This window comes from Oncorhynchus mykiss, chromosome 12, assembly GCF_013265735.2.
Source record: "Oncorhynchus mykiss isolate Arlee chromosome 12, USDA_OmykA_1.1, whole genome shotgun sequence".
Taxonomy (NCBI): Eukaryota; Metazoa; Chordata; class Actinopteri; order Salmoniformes; family Salmonidae; genus Oncorhynchus; species Oncorhynchus mykiss.
The window spans coordinates 24,566,081-24,587,107 of NC_048576.1; the positions used below are offsets into that span (position 1 = coordinate 24,566,081).

Genomic DNA, 21,027 nt, shown 5'->3' on the forward strand with positions numbered 1-21,027 from the left:
CAAAAAAACAGCAAAATAACTTGTATTCACACTGCCCTTGCCTTTTTTGTGGTCCGAGTCCTCTTTACATTCACATTGCTGTCTAGAAAGGAACCAAGATCTTTTCCCAACATTGACTCAATGCACTCTGGGTTTTTACAATGTGCAGGAAAAACCATTCCATCAGAACGTGTTATCAGACAGCTAGATGTACCTACTTACATTTTGGAAGCTTTTAACTGCGTTTAGTTAGAATATGAGACAAAATACTTTTAATCAGAAGATGCTATTAACAGGTTTGAATAGTGTGAACATATTTTCTAAAATAAATTCTAGCTCTTAAAGGGACAGTAGCCTACATTGGGTGTACAATTGTCAATTAGAGAATTATGAAGCTCTCTTAGCCTATAGATCACATATTGCAAACAAATCATCTGAACCTGCACATTATCATCTCTTTTGTGGCACCAATGTGAGGGGTTATGGCAGGGGAAGTGGTGTTGCAGTAGTCTAGTGTGAGGGTTTATGGCAGGGGAAGTGGTGTTGCAGTAGTCTAGTGTGAGGGTTTATGGCAGAGGCAGTGGTGTCGCAGTAGTCTAGTGTGAGGGTTTATGGCAGGGGAAGTGGTGTCGCAGTAGTCTAGTGTGAGGGGTTATGGCAGGGGAAGTGGTGTCCCAGTAGTCTAGTGTGAGGGGTTATGGCAGGGGAAGTGGTGTCGCAGTAGTCTAGTGTGAGGGGTTATGGCAGGGGAAGTGGTGTCCCAGTAGTCTAGTGTGAGGGGTTATGGCAGGGGAAGTGGTGTCCCAGTAGTCCAGTGTGAGGGGTTATGGCAGGGGAAGTGGTGTCCCAGTAGTCTAGTGTGAGGGGTTATGGCAGGGGAAGTGGTGTCGCAGTAGTCTAGTGTGAGGGGTTATGGCAGGGGTCTAGTATGAGGGTTATGGCAGGGGAAGTGGTGTCCCAGTAGTCTAGTGTGAGGGGGTTATGGCAGGGGTCTAGTGTGAGGGGTTATGACAGGGGAAGTGGTGTCCCAGTAGTCTAGTGTGAGGGGTTATGGCAGGGGAAGTGGTGTCCCAGTAGTCCAGTGTGAGGGGTTATGGCAGGGGAAGTGGTGTCCCAGTAGTCTAGTGTGAGGGGTTATGGCAGGGGAAGTGGTGTCGCAGTAGTCTAGTGTGAGGGGTTATGGCAGGGGTCTAGTATGAGGGTTATGGCAGGGGAAGTGGTGTCCCAGTAGTCTAGTGTGAGGGGTTATGGCAGGGGAAGTGGTGTCCCAGTAGTCTAGTGTGAGGGGTTATGGCAGGGGAAGTGGTGTCCCAGTAGTCTAGTGTGAGGGTTTATGACAGGGGAAGTGGTGTCCCAGTAGTCTAGTGTGAGGGGTTATGGTAGGGGAAGTGATGTCCCAGTAGTCTAGTGTGAGGGGTTATGGCAGGGGTCTAGTGTGAGGGGTTATGGCAGGGGTCTAGTGTGAGGGGTTATGGCAGGGGTCTAGTGTGAGGGGTTATGGCAGGGGTCTAGTGTGAGGGGTTATGGCAGGGGTCTAGTGTGAGGGGTTATGGCAGGGGAAGTGGTGTCGCAGTGGTCTAGTGTGAGGGGTTATGGCAGGGGAAGTGGTGTCCCAGTAGTCTAGTGTGAGGGGTTATGACAGGGGTCTAGTGTGAGGGGTTATGGCAGGGGAAGTGGTGTCCCAGTAGTCTAGTGTGAGGGGTTATGGCAGGGGAAGTGGTGTCCCAGTAGTCTAGTGTGAGGGGGTTATGGCAGGGGTCTAGTGTGAGGGGTTATGGCAGGGGAAGGTGTGTCGCAGTAGTCTAGTGTGAGGGGTTATGGCAGGGGAAGTGGGGTCGCAGTAGTCTAGTGTGAAGGGGTTATGGCAGGGGTCTAGTGTGAGGGTTTGTGGCAGGGGTCTAGTGTGAGGGGTTATGGCAGGGGTCTAGTGTGAGGGGTTATGGCAGGGGTCTAGTGTGAGGGGTTATGGCAAGGGGTCTAGTGTGAGGGGTTATGGCAAGGGGTCTAGTGTGAGGGGTTATGGCAGGGGAAGGTGTGTCGCAGTAGTCTAGTGTGAGGGGTTATGGCAAGGGGTCTAGTGTGAGGGGTTATGGCAGGGGTCTAGTGTGAGGTGTTATGGCAGGGGAAGGTGTGTCGCAGTAGTCTAGTGTGAGGGGTTATGGCAGGGGTCTAGTGTGAGGGGTTATGGCAGGGGTCTAGTGTGAGGGTTTATGGCAGGGGTCTAGTGTGAGGGGTTATGGCAGGGGTCTAGTGTGAGGGGTTATGGCAGGGGTCTAGTGTGAGGGGTTATGGCAGGGGTCTAGTGTGAGGGGTTATGGCAGGGGTCTAGTGTGAGGGGTTATGGCAGGGGAAGTGGTGTCGCAGTAGTCTAGTGTGAGGGGTTATGGCAGGGGTCTAGTGTGAGGGGTTATGGCAGGGGAAGTGGTGTCCCAGTAGTCTAGTGTGAGGGGGTTATGGCAGGGGTCTAGTGTGAGGGGTTATGGCAGGGGAAGTGGGGTCGCAGTAGTCTAGTGTGAGGGGTTATGGCAGGGGAAGTGGTGTCCCAGTAGTCTAGTGTGAAGGGGTTATGGCAGGGGTCTAGTGTGAGGGGTTATGGCAGGGGTCTAGTGTGAGGGTTTGGCAGGGGTCTAGTGTGAGGGGTTATGGCAGGGGTCTAGTGTGAGGGGTTATGGCAGGGGTCTAGTGTGAGGGGTTATGGCAGGGGTCTAGTGTGAGGGTTTGGCAGGGGTCTAGTGTGAGGGGTTATGGCAGGGGAAGTGGTGTCCCAGTAGTCTAGTGTGAGGGGTTATGGCAGGGGTCTAGTGTGAGGGGTTATGGCAGGGGAAGTGGTGTCGCAGTAGTCTAGTGCGTGGCGCAGGAATGACAAGCGAACCTGGGGAGCTTTGTGTTCACATTGCCCTAAAAAAGGGAGCTGGACAGAGGATTTCAAGCAAACCAAACTCAGACCACCTCTCAATGGGTTTGCTTTGGGGGCTCTTTTGAGGGGTCTGAGTTCCATTGGAGTGTTCATACTGGATAAAAAATTAAGCGAACCACACAAGTTCACAAAAATTGTCTGACAGAGACCAAGTGTGAAGAGGACTATATGTGAAAACACACTTAGTTGCAGCATAGCAGGGATCCTTGAATTCCTACACTCAAAGCCCTAACTGTCATTCTTAGCCGGTCTTAACCAGTAGAACTGGTAGGTTGGCAACGTTTGTTCTTTGTACCATGAGAATCTGTTTAACTCTACTCTCTCTCCTCACCTGTCTGTCTCCCACACAGAGAGAGTTCCCCAAGTTCTTCACCTTCCGGTCCAGAGACAAGGTTAGTGTCTTCACACTGTCTTTGTGTCAATATGAACACTGGCTTTATGGGCTACCATCAAATAATAGGGAATGGTCTGCTCAGTGGTAGTGGTCAATAAACGGGTTGAATCCATCCCAGAAAGATAAGGGAATTCATATTTGAAGTGCAAACACCGACTGAATATATTACTGAGATGAAAGATGAGCCCAAATGACCATGTTTCTCAATGTGTAGACTAGAGTTACAGTGGAATTGGTAAGCCAGTTTCAACTAGACAAGTGTCAATTTCACATAATGACTACAATTGAGGTGAGGCAATTTGAATAAGATGGTTGCAGAAGTACCTTTCTGCTGTCCTTGCTCACCCCTTCGTTGGCACTGAAAGTCTCTCTAACATGATCAATGACGGCTCATCCCCTGCCTAGGCCCCTGATAGTCTCACTACAATGGCACCACAAACTCATTACCGTAATTATCTATTTAATGACGTCTCCATTTAAGAGAAATTACACCCATTAGCAGGCTGAGATTGCCTTTGATTTAATTGACTTAATGCAGTGTATGGCTGGCGGGTACCCTCTACTCTTATACAAACCAAATGCTCCTGAAACAGCCAAGTTCCCTGAGTTCTGCAGCTATTAATATTGGTGATGATGGTCGAACAGCCTTAACTGGTTGTCATTTCTAAGCCTTGAGGAAAGATCATTCCCATATCTTGAACCCTCATTGGTTGGTGTGACCGTATCTTGCTGTGGGTGGCTGTGTCCTGCTGTCTGTGGCGGTGTCTTCTTGTGCGACTGCCTTGCTATGTAACGGACTGTCACCATGCGTCTCCAGTTTGAGGAGGACAGGATCTACCGTCACTTGGAGCCGGCGCTGGCCTTCCAGCTGGAGCTGAACCGCATGCGTAACTTTGCCCTGACCGCCATTCCCTGTGCTAACCACAAGATGCACCTTTACCTGGGCGCTGCCCGTGTGGAGGTGGGCACAGAGGTCACAGACTACCGGTTCTTTGTCCGGGCCATCATCCGTCACTCAGACCTGGTCACCAAGGTGAGAGCAATATTGACACACTGCTTTGTGAGTGTGTTTTGATTGTTACACCTGTTCAGTTTGTATATGAAAACGTGCCCCTCTGACCTCTGCTTCCGTCCTGTGTCTTATCTCCAGGAGGCGTCTTTTGAGTACCTCCACAACGAGGCAGAGCGTCTGCTGCTGGAGGCCATGGACGAGCTGGAGGTGGCCTTCAACAACACCACCGTACGCACCGACTGCAACCACATCTTCCTCAACTTTGTCCCCACCGTCATCATGGACCCCTCCAAGGTCAGTGGTAGCACACCCAAGACCTGTACCTGCACTGTGTACATTGGTTTTGTACATGTAGTGATGTGTTTTGGTATTGTATATGTTTATAACGAACTTCTCTCTGTGTAACCATGCTCAGATTGAGGAGTCGGTGCGCTCTATGGTGATGCGTTACGGCAGTAGGCTGTGGAAGCTCCGGGTCCTGCAGGCTGAGCTGAAGATCAACATCCGGCTGACACCCACAGGCAAACAGATCCCCATTCGCCTTTTCCTTACCAACGAGTCAGGCTACTACCTGGACATCAGCCTGTACAAGGAGGTTACCGATTCCCGTACGGGACAGTTGGGGCCTAAAGACCGACAGGTGGGGCACTCGCATGTCCCTCATGCCCCACACTCCCATCCAATCACAGGCCGGGGAAGCAGCTTCATTCATAATCCTCAGCTCCCAGAATGCACCTTTAATGGGACACTCTTGGTTCTTGACATGCCAACTGTGGATCAGTCAGTCCACTGTGTAATGTGGAGCTGAGTGTTCTATAAGTGGTCTGGCCAGCCTGTTGGACAAGACTAGCAGTGATCATGATATTTTCCTTTTATATAGAACAGCCATCAATATGTCATCCCATTCCAGGGTAAATTATCCATAAATCAAATGGTCATTGGCAGAGAGCAGAAGCTAAGAGTGTAGTAGTGGGGGTATTATTTTTCTTAACCTGTCTGTGGACCATAGTTGAGAGAGAAATGCTGAAATGTAACTCTTCCCATTTGTATTCCGGGCAGGTACCTTTATTCATTTAATGACTCTGGGTTCTATTTTGGAGGTGGTGTATGGTGCTAAGTGAGGATCCGGTGCATTGAGCTTAGCCTTATTCGTTAACACTTAAGCACCGGTGACGCCAGACCTATTCTTACCTTATGCTACTGTAGGTCCATGAGAACGTCTCAATAGCCAGATGTGTTAGATTAACGCTTCTTTTCTTAAAAAATGACTTCTATTGTGTTCTCATTCTGAGGAGTCGATATGCTCCTGTCTCTAATGTGAAATGACCGCTCAGGTTACCAGGTCTAGTCAAAGAGCCTAATCAGACGATGTGCTCAGCTGATTGGGATTTGAAAGAACATGTGGAATCAGTTATATCTACACAGAACAACTCTAAACACCTTTCTCACCATTTCATGTTTATCTTGGAATACAGTCCATGCCTGACGTCTGTCATTACATTACAATTTGGGTTCTGTGTTGTTTTTGTAGATGTGTGTGTGTGTGTGTGTGCTGCAATGGGCAGCTAGTGTCTGTGTGTGGGGAGTGACTCTGTCCCCTCTCCTCCAGATCATGTTCCAGGCATATGGGGACACGCAGGGTCCTCTACATGGCATGCTCATCAACACCCCATATGTGACTAAGGACCTGCTGCAGTCCAAACGCTTCCAGGCCCAGTCCCTGGGAACCACCTACGTCTATGACTTCCCTGAGATGGTCAGACAGGTACGGGCTGTGACACAACGGCCCACAGTGGTCTCCGTTGATGGTGTACATAAAAACATACAATCATGTGTTTTTGTTTCATTTAACTAGGTAAGACAGTTAAGAACACGTTCTTATTTACAATGATGGCCTACCCCGGCTAAACCTTAACCCAGACAACGCTGGGCCAATTGTGCACTGCCCTATGGGACTCTCAATCACGGCCGGTTGTGATGCAGCCGGAATCAAACTAGGGTCTGTAGTGACGCCTCTAGCATTGAGATGCAGTGCCTTAGACCGCTGCACCACTCGGGAGCACTGTTTGGGGTCAACTGCATTTCAACTCGGTCAATTCAGGAAGTTAGTTGAAATCCAATGCATGAAATTAAGATTTCACCTTGTAAAATAATGGGAAATGTCCAACTCATTAATTAAAATGTCTAACCTGAATTGAAATGTAATTGACCTCAACCCTGCATGTTATCACTTTCCAGTAAGTTTGATATATTAAGAGTGAGCAGCAGTCCCTCGTGTCTCTGGCTCCTCTTTCCTCCAGGCTCTAAAGAAGCTGTGGCAGTCCACCAAAGCCTTCGCCCACCTGCCCAAATGCCCTCTGCCCTCTGAGCTGCTCACTTTCACTGAGCTGGTCCTGGATCCACAGGGACAGCTGGTGCAGATGAACCGTCTACCAGGAGGGAACGAGGTGAGAAGTAACTCCTTTTTAAAGTTGCAGTTCCATTTCGGATCTGTAGGTGTCTCTGTGTTTCTTTGGCAGGATTGTTCAGTAGTTGTTTGCCAGGTTATTATATTGCATGGGTATTGTCTTTGTGAAAATGCATACAACAGTAATGTCTCGACTACATAAATGAATGTGTACCTGTGTGTGTCCCTCTAGATTGGCATGGTGGCCTGGCGGATGACCATCAGGACCCCGGAGTACCCGGCAGGGCGTGAGATCATTGTGATCAGTAATGACATCACACACAAGATTGGTTCATTTGGGCCGCAGGAGGACCTGCTGTTCCTGCAGGCCTCAGAGATGTCCAGGGAGAGTGGCATCCCTCGTATCTACATCTCTGCCAACAGCGGTGCCCGCATCGGCCTGGCAGAGGAGATCAGACACATGTTCCATGTAGCCTGGCAGGACACGGCAGACCCCTACAAGGTCAGCTGGCAGAAGGGGGCAACTATTTTGATTTGGAGATTAGTGTTGTAGGTGTCTGTTAGCAGATGGCAGATGGTACTGTTGTTTTGTCTGTATTGGTGTATTCCATTGGGGACCACGTTGGAAACAAGTGATGTTGGCTTTAATGTGGAATCCCCTGGGTTGTACTCTGCATCTTTTTTTCCCCAATAAATTAATAAATCAAATCAATCTACGTATGTATGTATGTATGTATGTATGTATGTATGTTCCTCGCAGTCTGCTGATGCAAAGTCTTTCTCTCCCCAGGGCTTCAAGTACTTGTACCTGACCCCTCAGGACTACAAGAAGGTGTCAGCCCTGAATTCTGTTCACTGTGAACACATAGAGGATGAGGGAGAGTCCAGGTGAGTCCAGACGTTACCCCTCAGCCATATTACTACTCACTGTCACCCTATTCAATACAGATGATACATCCAGCTCACTGGATTAGGCCAATGGAGAAACTGTAAATCTACAAATTAAGAGAATCAATGGACTGTGCATGAATACACATGAAAAGCACCTTGTACAATGGGAGAAGTGGAATAAGGATGAAGTGATTATTTCCACCGAGAAAGGCGGGATGTCTGACTGAGCCTTTCCTTGTTCAGGTACAAGATCACTGACATCATCGGGAAGGAGGAGGGTCTAGGGGTGGAGAACCTGAAGGGTTCTGGGATGATTGCTGGAGAGTCCTCTTTGGCCTATGATCAGGTCATCACCATGAACCTGGTACGCACCGACACACTGGAATGTACCAACACACACAGGCCTATGCACAGCACTTATAGGAATGGTGGACTTGACACCTCTTTAATTCAAAACTGTCTTTCATGTCTAAGTTAATACTTACAGACCAGCTCTGGAACTATGGCGACTACTAAGTATATTTTTAGACATTGATTCAGACGTGATGGATGTGTCAATGTGTAGTTCGTACATGTAGAATATATGAGCAGATTTACTGTCTTGCATCAATTAGCAAAGAAATCCCTATATTGAAAGCGGATGTTTTTCTGGAAGATGTGACGGGCCAGCCCCTTAACAATTCGAGTTCTAGCCAATGGGCTTCAGTCCCTCGCTGTTTGAGTAACAGCTAGCAAGATGCACACACAGCAGAGAGAGCGCGCAATGACATGGTGCACGTATATCTGCAGATATGCACTTTGGCTATTTTTAGATCTACTGGCTGAAAAGTATACAGAAGTACTGGGGAATCTCAGAGGCAGAGAGGATGGCAAATCTAAGGATTGGTTTACCCTGATCACTGACATGCACTTGACCAGTGGTTTCCTAACCAGGCTGTGTGTACTTCTCTCTCCAGGTGACTTGTCGAGCAATCGGGATCGGAGCCTACCTGGTTAGGCTGGGTCAGAGGACCATCCAGGTGGAAAACTCCCACATCATCCTCACTGGGGCTGGAGCACTCAACAAGGTAAGGACCAGAATCACTCCCCCTGTCTTAGCTGTACCTCATGGCACACAAAACTGAAATACTGAGAGAGATTCTGCTTGGATGCAGTGTTCAAATCAAACTTTATTTGTCACATGCGCCAAATATAAAAAGTGTAGACCTTACCGTGAAATGCTTACTTACAAGCTCTTAACCAACAGTGCATTTCAGGAAGAGTTAAAATATTTACCAAATAAACTAAAGTAACACAAACATAACAACCAGGCTATATTCAGGGGGTACCGGTAATGAGTTAATGTGCAGGTTAGTTGAGGTAAAATTGTACATGTAGGTAGGGGTGAAGTGACTATGCATAGATAATAAACAGTGAGTGACAGCAGTGTACAAGACAATTGTGGGGGGGTGTCAATGTAATTGGCCATTTGATTAATTGTTCAGCAGTCTTATGGTTTGGGGGTAAAGCTGTTAAGGAGCCTTTTGGTCCGAGACTTAGCGTCCTGGTACTGCTTGCCGTTCAGTAGCAGAGAAAACAGAATATGACTTTGGTGACTGGAGTCTGACAATTTTATGGGCTTTCCTCTGACACCGCCTAGTATATAGGTCCTGGATGGCAGGAAGCTTGGCCCCAGTGATGTACTGGGCTGTTCACACTACCCTCTGGCGCCTTACGGTCATATGCTGACCAGTTGCCATACTAGGCGGTGATGCAATTGGTCAGGATGCTCTCAATGGTGCAGCTGTAGAACTTTTTGAATATCTGGGAACCCATGCCAAATCTTTTCAGTCTCCTGAGGGGGAAAGGTGTTGTGCTCTCTTCACGACTGTCTTGGTGTGTTTGGACCATGATAGTTCGTTGGTGATGTGGACACCAAGGAACTGGAAACTCTCGACCCCGCTCCACTACAGCCCCGTTGATGTTAATGGGGGCCTGTTTGGCCCGCTCCACTACAGCCCCGTTGATGTTAATGAAGGCCTATTCGGCCCGCTCCATTACAGCCCCGTTGATGTTAATGGAGGCCTGTTCGACCCGCCTTTTCCAGTTGTCCACGATCAGCTCCTTTGTATTGCTCACATTGAGGGAGAGGTTGTTGTCCTGGCACAACACTGCCAGTTCTCTGACCTCCCTATAAGCCGTCTCATCATTGTTAGGCATCAGGCCTACCACTTGTGTCGTCAGCAAACTTAATGACAGTGTTGGAGTCGTGTTTGGCCACGCAGTCGTGGGTGAACAGGGAGTACAGGAGGGGACTAAGTACACACCCCTGAGTTTTGAGGATCAGTGTGGCAGATGTGTTGCATACCCTTACCACCTGGGGATGGCCTGTCAAAGTCCAGGATCCAGTTGCAGAGGGAGGTGTTTAGTCCCAGGGTCCTTAGCTTAGTGATGAGTTTTGTGGGCACTATGGTATTGAACGCTGAGCTGTCGTCAATGAACAGCATTCTCACATAGGTGTTCCTTTTGTCCAGGTGGGAAAGGGCAGTGTGTAGTGTGATTGCGGCATCTGTGGATCTGTTGGGGTGGTATGCAATTTGGAGTGGGTCTAGGGAGAATGCTGTTGATGTGAGCCATAACCAGCCTTTCAAAGCACTTCATGGCTACTGACATGAGTGCTACGGGGCGGTAATCATTTAGGCAGATTACCTTCGCTTCCTTTGGCACAGGGACTATGATGGTTTGCTTGAAACATGTAGGTATTACAGACTCTGTCAGGGAGAGGTTGACAATGTCAGTGAAGACACTTGCCAGTTGGTCCGCGCATGCTTTGAGTACACGTCCTGGTAATCCATCTGGCCCCGCTGCTTTGTGAATGTTGACCTGTTTAAAGGTCTTGCTCACATTGGCTAACGCAAGCGTTATATCACAGTCATCCAGAACAGCTGGTGCTCTTGTGCATGCTTCGATGTTGCTTGCCTCAAAGCGAGCATAAAAGGCATTTAGCTCGTCTGGTAGACTCGTGTCACTGGGCAGCTCACTTTTGGGTTTCCCTTTGTTGTCTGTAATAGTTTTCAAGCCCTGCCACATCCGACGAGCGCCAGAGCCGGTGTAGTAGGATCCAATCTTAATCCTGTATTGACGCTGTGCTTGTTTGTTGGTTCGTCTGAGGGCATAGTAGGATTTCTTATAAGCGTCCGGATTAGTGTACCGCTCCTTGAAAGTGGCAGCTCTAGCCTTTAGCTTGGTGTGGATGTTGCCTGTAATCCATGGCTTCTGGTTGGGATATGTACGTACGGTCACTGTGGGGACAACGTCGTCGATGCACTTATTGATGAAGCCATGACTATTCAATGCCATTGGATGAATCCCGGGAATATATTCAAGTCTGTGCTAGCAAAACAGTCCTGTGGTGTAGCATCCACATCTGACCCTTTCTGTATTGAGCGAGTCACAGGTACTTTGTGCTTTTCGTTTTTGCTTGGAATCAGGAGGATAGAATTATGGTCAGATTTGCCAAATGAAGGGCAGGGAGATCTTTGTGGTCTAGAGTTATTTATTATAATTTTTCTTCCTCTGGTTGCAGTGCAGCGTCTGCAAAGGGACATTGGTTCTTTGTCTGACGAATAAAAGGTATATTCAGCTGTAGCACACTCCACCATGCATCACTAACAACAAGACCACACATAATTAAATGAACCATTTTTAAAACGGATACCGTGAAGGGCATTTTATACTCTTTTAATTGTCCTGTTTTTTTTAAAGAATAGGCGATGTTCATGTGTGCTTTATGCACTGTGCTCCGTCAGCTGTGACGCACATAGATTGTTCCTTAGTTGATGAAACTAACGCATCTTCATTTTAATTTGGAATTTCACTAATATGTATTACTCGGTCATGCCATTTATTTTGCAGTTAATTTGAGGAAGAGGACAAAGTGTGTAGTTTTGTTACTGTATACTGTAAGGACAGAGCGTTGGCCATTGGATAGATATCCTGTAAGAGACCTCCCTCTGAAATAGTATGGAGGCAGAAAGACTGCATCATGTCTGAATCCAACAATACAAATTATAATGGTGTTTTGTGATCCCATATTATTCTCTCACTCAGTGTGCAGTTTTCCACCTCAGTGATCAGGCCTTTTTCGCCCTTGTTCTGTGGTTGAACCACCCCCCCCCCCCCCCCCCCCCTCGTCTCCCCAGTCATACTGCTGCAGCTCCTGGTGGAATAATAGAAAGAGAAGTGTCAAGTTGTTTGCATAGAAATAGCAGCGTGATGCCTGAGGCTGCTGCTGGGACGAAGGACACCCATATAATTTGTCTCCAACCAGAATGAAAAGTTTTGCTGAAGCAGATTGTTTTCTCTCTCTCAGGGCTCCACTAGCACTGACTACCCACTGCTTTCCCCATCTCTCTGCCTCCGTCTCTCTTCCCTTTATCCCTCCTCAGTCTCAGCATTAACATGACTTCATAATAAATGACATGACAAAACACAACATGAGCGTTTCCATTTGCAGGTTTTGTTGTGTGTGTGTTCGGATGCTAGAGAAACATCAGAAGATTATGTAATATCACAATTTTACAAATGTATTGTGTTACAGTAAATGTTTAAATGGGAAACTATAGATTTACTGAGAAATGTATACATCTACCAGTGCAGCGGTAAATCTATAGTTTTTCCCAAATGGACGTCACAATGATGGACCGTCCATTCAACAATAATATGGCATAAAAATGTACCTAGACATTCACTATAACCTTGCCTTCATATTATATCCCCATAGACTCCCTGGTTCACCAAAGCCGTAGATACAGTCTGTCATCTAAAGACACTCATTTCATTCACTGATGGACATCTTTCTCCTGTTTGTATGGTGACTGGATAGTAACTACTGGTACAAATATCCCAGTGGGCCACTAAAAGAGCCTACGTCCCTCTCTCGTGCCTCCGCCATACCTCTTTTCTCCCTCTGCTGTGGAATGTTAATGAACCAAGGCCCAGCCCGGTGGCACAGTGGCCCTGTGTCTGCCTGTCAAGGTGACTGCAATGCTTCCCGGGGCCACGGGCTGGCCTGACAGCTTTAGGAGAGCACCCAGGATTTGTAGCCAGGGACATATCCATTTAATGGGAACAGAGAAAGTAAATGATGGTGAAGAGGTGAGAGCTGAGTGATCAACGAGCACCTCTGTGTTTTACGGGACTGTGTCCCCTGCACAGCCGTGTGTGTGGGGAGGTTAATGGGTCCATGCCATCCTTCATTAGCCTCTCACACCAAGAGACACACAATAAACCAATATACACACACACACATACAGGCAGTCTCATACACATGCTAGCCACTGTGTGTGTGTGAGCATATGTGTTTTTGTATGTATGTGTGTGCGTGCTCATAAACCGGCAGTGTGCGGTGCGGGCGGGCAGCTCTTTGTCACAGCTCCTGTCGATTGTGTCGGGGAGGAGAAACCTTGGGTATTAATTCACTCTGGAGGTTACAAATAACCCCTGGGAGGGAGAGCGCTGGATGCTAGCGGCCCCCCGTGACCGCCGTGATGCAGTGATCCCTAGCCACCGATCGACAGTATTGACGAGGCGGTGCCACGGTGGGGAGCAGGGGGGGGGGGTCCCTGTCCCCTTTCAGATGTGTGTGTCATCCTATTGATCCACAGCCCCAGGGACCAGAGCCCCGGTGACACCACCCTTTATCCTCGGCCCTAAGCCTCAAAGGGCTTGGTTCACTATGCCCTGTAGGGAGAAGAATGGGTGTCTCAACGTAAAAATACCCATTATTGTATATCTAGTGTCTACATATGGTTGGAGGTCTCTTGGCTTGTAGTTTGTAGGGAAATTAGATTACATGGTTTGACACTACCAAGGAATAATTTGCGATTGTTATACAGAATGACATCACCCCCATCTTCTTTCCCGTAGGTGCTGGGTAGAGAGGTATACACCTCCAACAACCAGCTGGGTGGGATTCAGATCATGCACAACAACGGTGTGACACACAGCACTGTGTGTGATGACTTTGAGGGAGTCCACATGCTGCTGCACTGGCTCTCCTACATGCCCAAGGTAACCATCAGCTCTTACTGTCAACATGTATTCCACTGTCCATTCATTTAGGCTTAACCAATGCAAATGTACCTTTTATGCTACTCACAGTGAAGTTAGCTACTCACAGTGAAACTGTGTTAAATTCAGAGGCAATGTTTACATTTTTTCTACGAGTTCTTGAATGTTTGTCCCCCATAGGACCGCTCTAGTCCTGTGCCCATCATCAATGCCAAGGACCCCATAGACCGGCTGGTGGAGTTTATGCCCACCAAGGCTCCCTATGACCCCCGCTGGATGCTGGCAGGACGCCCCGGCCAAAGTTAGTAACCCCCATCTTTATTAATTTTTTTCCCTCAGATTAATATTTCTTCAAAACATTTTACAGTACCCCACAAACGAGAAATAACTACTTTTCATTTACAACATATTGTAAACTTTGTACCCCACTCATCACCAACTCTATCTAAAGGATCTTATTATTCTCTCATTGTTATTATTGTTATTATTGTTATTATTATTATTATTATTATTATTATAACTGTGTACAGTAGTCATTCATCCTCTCATCCAGTCTCACTCGTGCTGCCTCAGCAGGTGTGGAACAACAGCTGATTGTCATTTAAAGGTTGACATGCGATATGCGCTGCTAATCTTTTGGGCAGATCTCCCTGAGGTCAGGGGTTAAACTAATTCCTGACTGTTAGAGGGTTATAGGCTTGATGTAGGGGGATATTCCTCATTCAGACACTGTGAGAGACGCTGTGAATCCTGGGCTCGCTGGGTGGATGAAGAAGTGGAGATGGATGGCTTAGGTTTTACATGCATGGTCAGGCCCGAGCAGATTCCATATCAGTGTAATTACAACTTTGGGCAGAGGAAGCGACTGAGTTGCGGTGCGCGAGGCCATGTCTTCAGCAGTCCATGTCTTTAGCTATGATGAGCGGGGAGGCTTAATTGAATGGTAACCTCTTGGACTAGCCCTGTCCTCTGTCTGCCAGGAACAGCAGAGCTGAGCAAGGCTCTTTGCAGCCTCATCCGTCTGAAGATTAGAGATCTCTGTTCAAAATATAAAACAAACTCTGCTTTTGGCCGCATGGATATGACATGAGTGTATGGTCAGCATCTGGAGGGAAAAATGTATTATTCTGGCAAATAAGGGCAAATGGTATTTCTCATTTACAGATGTTTACTTTGTAATAATCAATTATTAAAACTCTTTCTCGCTCTCCTTTCTCTCTCTCTCTCTTTCTGCAGCTCCAAAGGGCCCGTGGCAAAGTGGGTTCTTTGACCATGGCTCATTCATGGAGATCATGCAGCCTTGGGCTCAGAGTGTGGTGGTGGGCAGAGCCAGGTAAGGAACCACACCACATCACTCCACTATTTCTAAGCAATATAGACACTATTAGTCATTTTGTTAAACATACCAGAGCATTAAGACCAAGTCATTCTCGAGTGTCCGCAGAGCTTCAATGGTCATCTTGGTCACAACATAATTTGTTGAGAATGTATGTAATTATAGAACATAATCTTGTTTGAGCCATGCAGCAAATATATTAAGTGGCCTGAGATCTTTCCTCTGTTGAAGGTCATGCAAGTCGATCTACGTTCTCCAGTACTGAAACCCTTCTAGCCTTTGTTCACATGAACCCGTGGATACCATTTGTATGCATCTGTGTCCCGCATGAGGGAAGTTGAAGTTAGTTTTGTGAGCCATTGCTAATTAGCTCAGCACAAAGGCTAGAAGGTTTTGGGTACAGCTAGCATGTGCTAGTTAACATTGGCTCGCAAAACTACCTCTAACTTCACACTGGATGCAGATACAAACAAATGGTATCCATGAGTTCATCTGACTCTGGGAAGTAAAAGGATTCCTTGCTAAAATCCCAAACTATCTGTTTAAAAGGCACTTACTATAGTGATATTTTTTATTTAAGCTCTTGAGATGGGGAAACATACTTTTTAATAAGTTGAACATGTGCTCTTTATGACAATGTTCAAATGAGGGGACTTTTTTTAAACAAAGTTACACTACCAAAAGGTACTCGTTTGGTGGAGCGACCCTCCCATCAGCCCTCAGTTTCATAGTTGTGTGTCCTGTCCTGATATGACCCTCTTCTCTCTCACAGGCTAGGTGGCATACCTACTGGAGTGGTTGCTGTGGAAACTAGATCTGTGGAGCTTTCAATCCCAGCCGATCCAGCAAACCTGGACTCTGAAGCCAAGGTAACATCCTTTCAATACCTACAATATGTTGTGTCCTAATTCAGGTTGTTTTACATGAACACAGAGAAATACACTCACACTCTGTTGTCCTATCCTCAGATCATCCAGCAGGCAGGCCAGGTGTGGTTCCCTGACTCTGCGTTTAAGACGTCACAGGCCATCAAGGATCTGAACCGCGAGGGCCTCCCTCTCATGGTGTTCGCCAACTGGAGGGGCTTCTCTGGGGGCATGAAAGGTACCAGATAACAGATGTTTTGTAAATATCTTAGTTATACCTGTGTCTGTGGGTTTTCAGTCTGATGTATAAAATCCCACTCCTGTGCCTCCCTCAGACATGTATGACCAGGTGCTGAAGTTTGGAGCCTACATCGTGGATGGGCTGAGAGAGTACCGCCAGCCTGTTCTGGTATACATCCCTCCCCAGGCAGAGCTCAGAGGAGGGTCCTGGGTGGTCATAGACCCCACCATCAACCCCCGCCACATGGAGATGTATGCTGACAAGGACAGTCGGTGAGTTTCTCTGAACACAACCCAGGTGGTAAGGGAAAGCAACAACACATCTGCCAAGCTGATCCTCAACACTGGGGCCCATTCGCTCTACTATTATTCTGGCATTTCACAATCTTAAAATAAAGTGGTGATCCTAACTAACCTAAATATTTACTAGGATTAAATGTCAGGAATTGTGAAAAACAGAGTTTAAATGTATTTGGCTAAGGTGTATGTAAACTTCCGACTTCAACTGTATATACTAGGCGGTGTCAGAGGAAGGCCCAAAAAAATGGTCAGACTCCAGTCACCCAAGCCATATAATGTTCTCTCTGCTACCGCAAGGCAAGCAGTACCTGGAGCGCCAAGTCTAGGACCAAAAGGCTCCTTAACAGCTTCTACCCCCAAGCCATAAGACTGCTGAACAATTAATCAAATGGTCATCCAGACTATTTACATTATCTATGCATAGTCACTTTACAAATTACCTTGACTAACCTGTTCCCCCTGTATATAGCCTCATTATTGTTTTGTCATTTTCATTTGTTACTTTTTGTTTTTAATTTTTAATTGTATTTTTATATATTTTATTAACTCTATTTCTTGAACTGCATTGTTGGTTAACGGCTTGTAAGTAAGCATTTCATGTTGTATTCGGCGCGTGTGACAAATAAAATGTGATTTAGCAAAGCACTTTCCAGACCCATTTCTGCTTCTACTGTAATAGTGTTTATGTGTGTGTGATGTTGGGTGCTGTGTTGAAGATGTCCTCTGTTTGTTCTACAGTGGTGGGGTGTTGGAGCCAGAGGGAACGGTAGAGATCAAGTTCAGGAAGAAGGACCTGGTGAAGACTATGAGGAGGGTGGACCCGGTCTACATGGGCCTGGCAGAGAGACTGGGTGAGTAAGATACTCTCGCGTTATTCCTATTTTCTCTAAATCACACAATGCCGTTCTCTTTTGCCAATAATCAACTCTTTCAACTCAAACTGCGCGTCTCCCTTTCTCATTCACTCTCTTTTTCGGTTTCTCCTTTGCGTTTTCTCATTCTCTCTCTGTGAGGGAGGGATGGTAATATCTAGCGGAGTATGTGTGCTGTAATTCCCTGTCACTCTTGTTCTTTATCTGAGGGTGATCGTATCGTCCCTGCTCTGTTCCCTGGGGAGATGTGTCAATCACGGCAGGGCCAGATCAATCAGCAGGGCCTGCTCTCCCCCCACCCAACCCGGGCTTATTGATTTTCCTCTGGGCTCACAGGAGCACCATGGAGCAATGGGCCAGCGCCGGGCCTCTAGGGGCTGTGGTGGGGATGCTGACCGATTGGCTCTGACAGAAATCAATCTCTACTGACAGGTAGCACAGCAGCCAGAGGTTCTGGAGAACAGTGTAGCAAAACAGACAGTGAAACAGAGAGCTGAGCCTGCACTCAGTCATAAAGAACCAACCAACTCCGGGATAATGAGTGGTGCTTACACACTATAGCATAAAACCAACACCATGCTAATGGAGTGTAGCTTCTTACCTAAACACTCCTGTTGTCATACACTCCTGTTGTCATGCGGTCATCACTGTTAACTCGAAAATCAGCCAGCCTCAGCCCAGTCAATTCCTGCCAATTCCCGCGATATCAACCCAGAGCATATCGGACTGCTTTTTCTCTACCACATCTCCGGATTCCTACCGCAAGCTCTGAACCTTTACACCGGATCATCGCAGCTAGCTAGCTACTATCCAAGTAGCTACTCCTGGCTAACGTCTCTGTCCCGACGTAAGCACCAGTTAGCCTGGAGCTAGCCTCGAACTAGGCGCATCTCCCGGCTAGCTGAAGAGGTCCATCAGCCAATTCTTGGGCTACAATACCTATTTTGCCAATTGGCCTGGATCCTTTTACTGCTGACACGGAGCCCCGCCCTCCCATCACGACTGCTCTGCCGACATAACCGTCCAAGAAGGTTTCAACAGGCTCTTCCGCTGAGACGTCCCCCTTAGGCCCATCTTCTAGCCCCAGCCCGCTAGCTGTCTGAATCGCCTTGACTCTAGCTCGCCTAGCTACTCACTGGACCCTATGATCACTTGGCTACACATGCCTCTCCCTAATGTCAATATGCCTTGTTTATTGCTGTTTTGGTTAGTGTTATTGTCTTATTTCACTGTAGAGCCTCCAGCCCTGCTCAATATGCCTTAGCCGAGTGTAGCCCTTTTGTTCCACCCCCCACACATGCGGTGACCTCACCTGGCTTAAATGGTGCCTCTAGAGAGACAACCTCATCACTCAATGCCTAGGTTTACCTCCACTGGATTCACATCCTACCATACCCTTGTCTGTACATTATGCCTTGAATCTATTCTTCCGCGCCCAGAAACCTGCTCCTTTTATTCTCTGTTCCGAACGCACTAGATGACCAGTTCTTATAGCCTTTAGCCGTACCCTTATCCTACTCCTCTTCTGTTCCTCTGGTGATGTAGAGGTTAACGCAAGCCCTGCAGCCCCTAGTTCCATTCCCCAGGCGCTCTCATTTATTGACTTCTGTAACCGTAAAAGCCTTGGTTTCATGCATGTTAACATTAGAAGCCTCCTCTCTAAGTTTGTTTATTTCTCTGCTTTAGCACACTCCACCAACTGGCTTAGGAAGGCCACCAAAAATCCTGAAATTTCCATCCCTAACTATAACATTTTCCGACAAGAGAACTGCCAAAGGGGGTGGAGTTGTGTTCTACTGCTGAGCAAGCCTGTAGAGTTCTGTCTTACTATCCAGGTCTGTGCCCAAATAATAATTTGAGTTTGTTCTTTTAAAAATCCACCTTTCCAGAAACAAATCTCTCTCCATTGCCGCTTGTTATAGACCCCCTTCAGCCCCCAGCTGTGCCCTGGACGTCATATATTAATTGTTTTCCCCCCCATCCATCTTCAGAGTTCGTACTGTTAGGTGACCTAAACTGGGATATGCTTAACACCCCGGCCGACCTACAATCTAAGCTAGATGCCCTCAATCTCACACAAATTATCAAGGAATCTACCAGGTACACCCGTAACCATGGGCACCCTCTTAGATATCATCCTGACCAACTCGCACTCTAAATACACCTCTGCTATCTTCAACCAGGATCTCAACGATCATTGCCTCATTGCTTGCATCCGTAATGGGTACGCGGTCAAATGACCACCCCTCATCACTGTCAAACGCTCCCTAAAACACTTCTGCGAGCAGGCAATTCTAATCGACCTTGCCCGGGTATCCTGGAAGTATATTGACATTCCGTTAGTAGAGGATGCCTTGTTGCTCTTTAAAAGTACTTTCCTCACATCTTAAATAAGCATGCCCTGTTCAAAAAATGTAGTACTAAGAACAGATATAGCCCTTGGTTCAACCCAGAATTGACCCAGACCTGACTGCCCTCAACCAGCACAAAAACATCCTGTGGCGTTCTGCATTAGCATCAAATAGCCCCCACGATATGCAACTTTTCAGGGAAGTCAGGAACCAATATACTGAGTCAGCTAGGAAAGCTAAGGCTAGCTTTTTCAAACAGAAATTTGCATCCTGTAGCACTAATTCCAAAACATTTCGGGACACTAATATCCATGGAGAATAAGAGCACCTCCTCCCAGCTGCCCACTGCACCGAGGCTAGGAAACACTGTCACCACAGATAAATCCACGATAATTGAGAATTTCAATAAGCATTTTTCTACGGCCGGCCATGCTGTCCACCTGGCTACCCCGGCCAACAGCTCTGCACCCCCCGCAGCAACCTGCCAAACTACTCCTTTTCCCAAATCTAGACAGCTGATGTTCTGGGAGAGCTGCAAAATCTGGATCCCTACAAATCAGCTGGGCTACACAATCTGGACCCTCTCTTTCTAAAATTATCCGCTGAAATTGTTGCTACCCCTATTACTAGCCTGTTCAACCCCTCTTTTGTATCATCTGAGATCCCCACAGATTGGAAAGCTGACGCAGTCATCCTCCTCAACGGGGGGAAACACTCTAGACCAAAACTGTTATAGACCTATATCCATCCTGCCCTGCCTTTCTAAAATGTACGAAAGCCAAGTTAACAAACAGATCACTGACCATTTCGAATCCCACCGTACCTTCTCCACTATGCAATCTGGTTTCCGAGCTGGTCATGGGTGCACCTCAGCCACGCTCAAGGTCCTAAACGATATCATAACTGCCATTGATAAAAGACAGTACTGTGCAGCCGTCTTCATCGACCTGGCCAAGTCTTTCGACTCTGCCGATAAGAATGTGGTGATTGACAGACTCCATAGCCTTGGCTTCTCAAATGACTGCCTCACCTGGTTCACCAACTACTTCTCAGAGTTCAGTGTGTTAAATCGGAGGGCCTGTTGTCCGGACCTCTGGCAGTCTATATGGCCACAGGGTTCAATTCTCGGGCTGACTCTTTTCTCTGTATATATCAATGACGTCGCTCTTGCTGCTGGTGATTCTCTGATCCACCTCTACGCAGACAACACCATTCTGTATACTTCTGTCCCTTCTTTGGACACTGTGTTAACTAACCTCCAAACGAGCTTCAATGCCATACCACTCCTTCTGAGGCCTCCAACTGCTTTTAAGTGCAAGGAAAACTAAGTGCATGCTCATCCACCGATTGCTGCCCGCACCCTCCCGTTCTCATTGTAAATTAGAACTTGTTCTCAACTGGCCTACCTGGT

General features: G+C 47.2%; 1 protein-coding gene across 7 annotated transcripts in view; it reads left to right on the forward strand.

The window, feature by feature from the left end:
* Positions 1–21,027, forward strand: part of acaca (acetyl-CoA carboxylase alpha) — a 48,962-nt gene that overhangs the window by 23,359 nt on the left and 4,576 nt on the right. For all 7 annotated transcript variants that reach the window (XM_036937248.1, XM_036937250.1, XM_021623125.2 and 4 more), the window contains 17 exons: positions 3,247–3,288; positions 4,108–4,323; positions 4,441–4,596; positions 4,718–4,942; positions 5,912–6,067; positions 6,603–6,749; positions 6,942–7,211; positions 7,500–7,597; positions 7,844–7,964; positions 8,557–8,667; positions 13,508–13,651; positions 13,832–13,952; positions 14,888–14,984; positions 15,760–15,856; positions 15,956–16,091; positions 16,189–16,366; positions 17,132–17,244. In XM_036937248.1, coding sequence (XP_036793143.1) covers positions 3,247–3,288; positions 4,108–4,323; positions 4,441–4,596; positions 4,718–4,942; positions 5,912–6,067; positions 6,603–6,749; positions 6,942–7,211; positions 7,500–7,597; positions 7,844–7,964; positions 8,557–8,667; positions 13,508–13,651; positions 13,832–13,952; positions 14,888–14,984; positions 15,760–15,856; positions 15,956–16,091; positions 16,189–16,366; positions 17,132–17,244 — 2,428 coding nt within the window. The remainder of the gene's footprint in view (positions 1–3,246; positions 3,289–4,107; positions 4,324–4,440; positions 4,597–4,717; positions 4,943–5,911; positions 6,068–6,602; positions 6,750–6,941; positions 7,212–7,499; positions 7,598–7,843; positions 7,965–8,556; positions 8,668–13,507; positions 13,652–13,831; positions 13,953–14,887; positions 14,985–15,759; positions 15,857–15,955; positions 16,092–16,188; positions 16,367–17,131; positions 17,245–21,027) is intronic.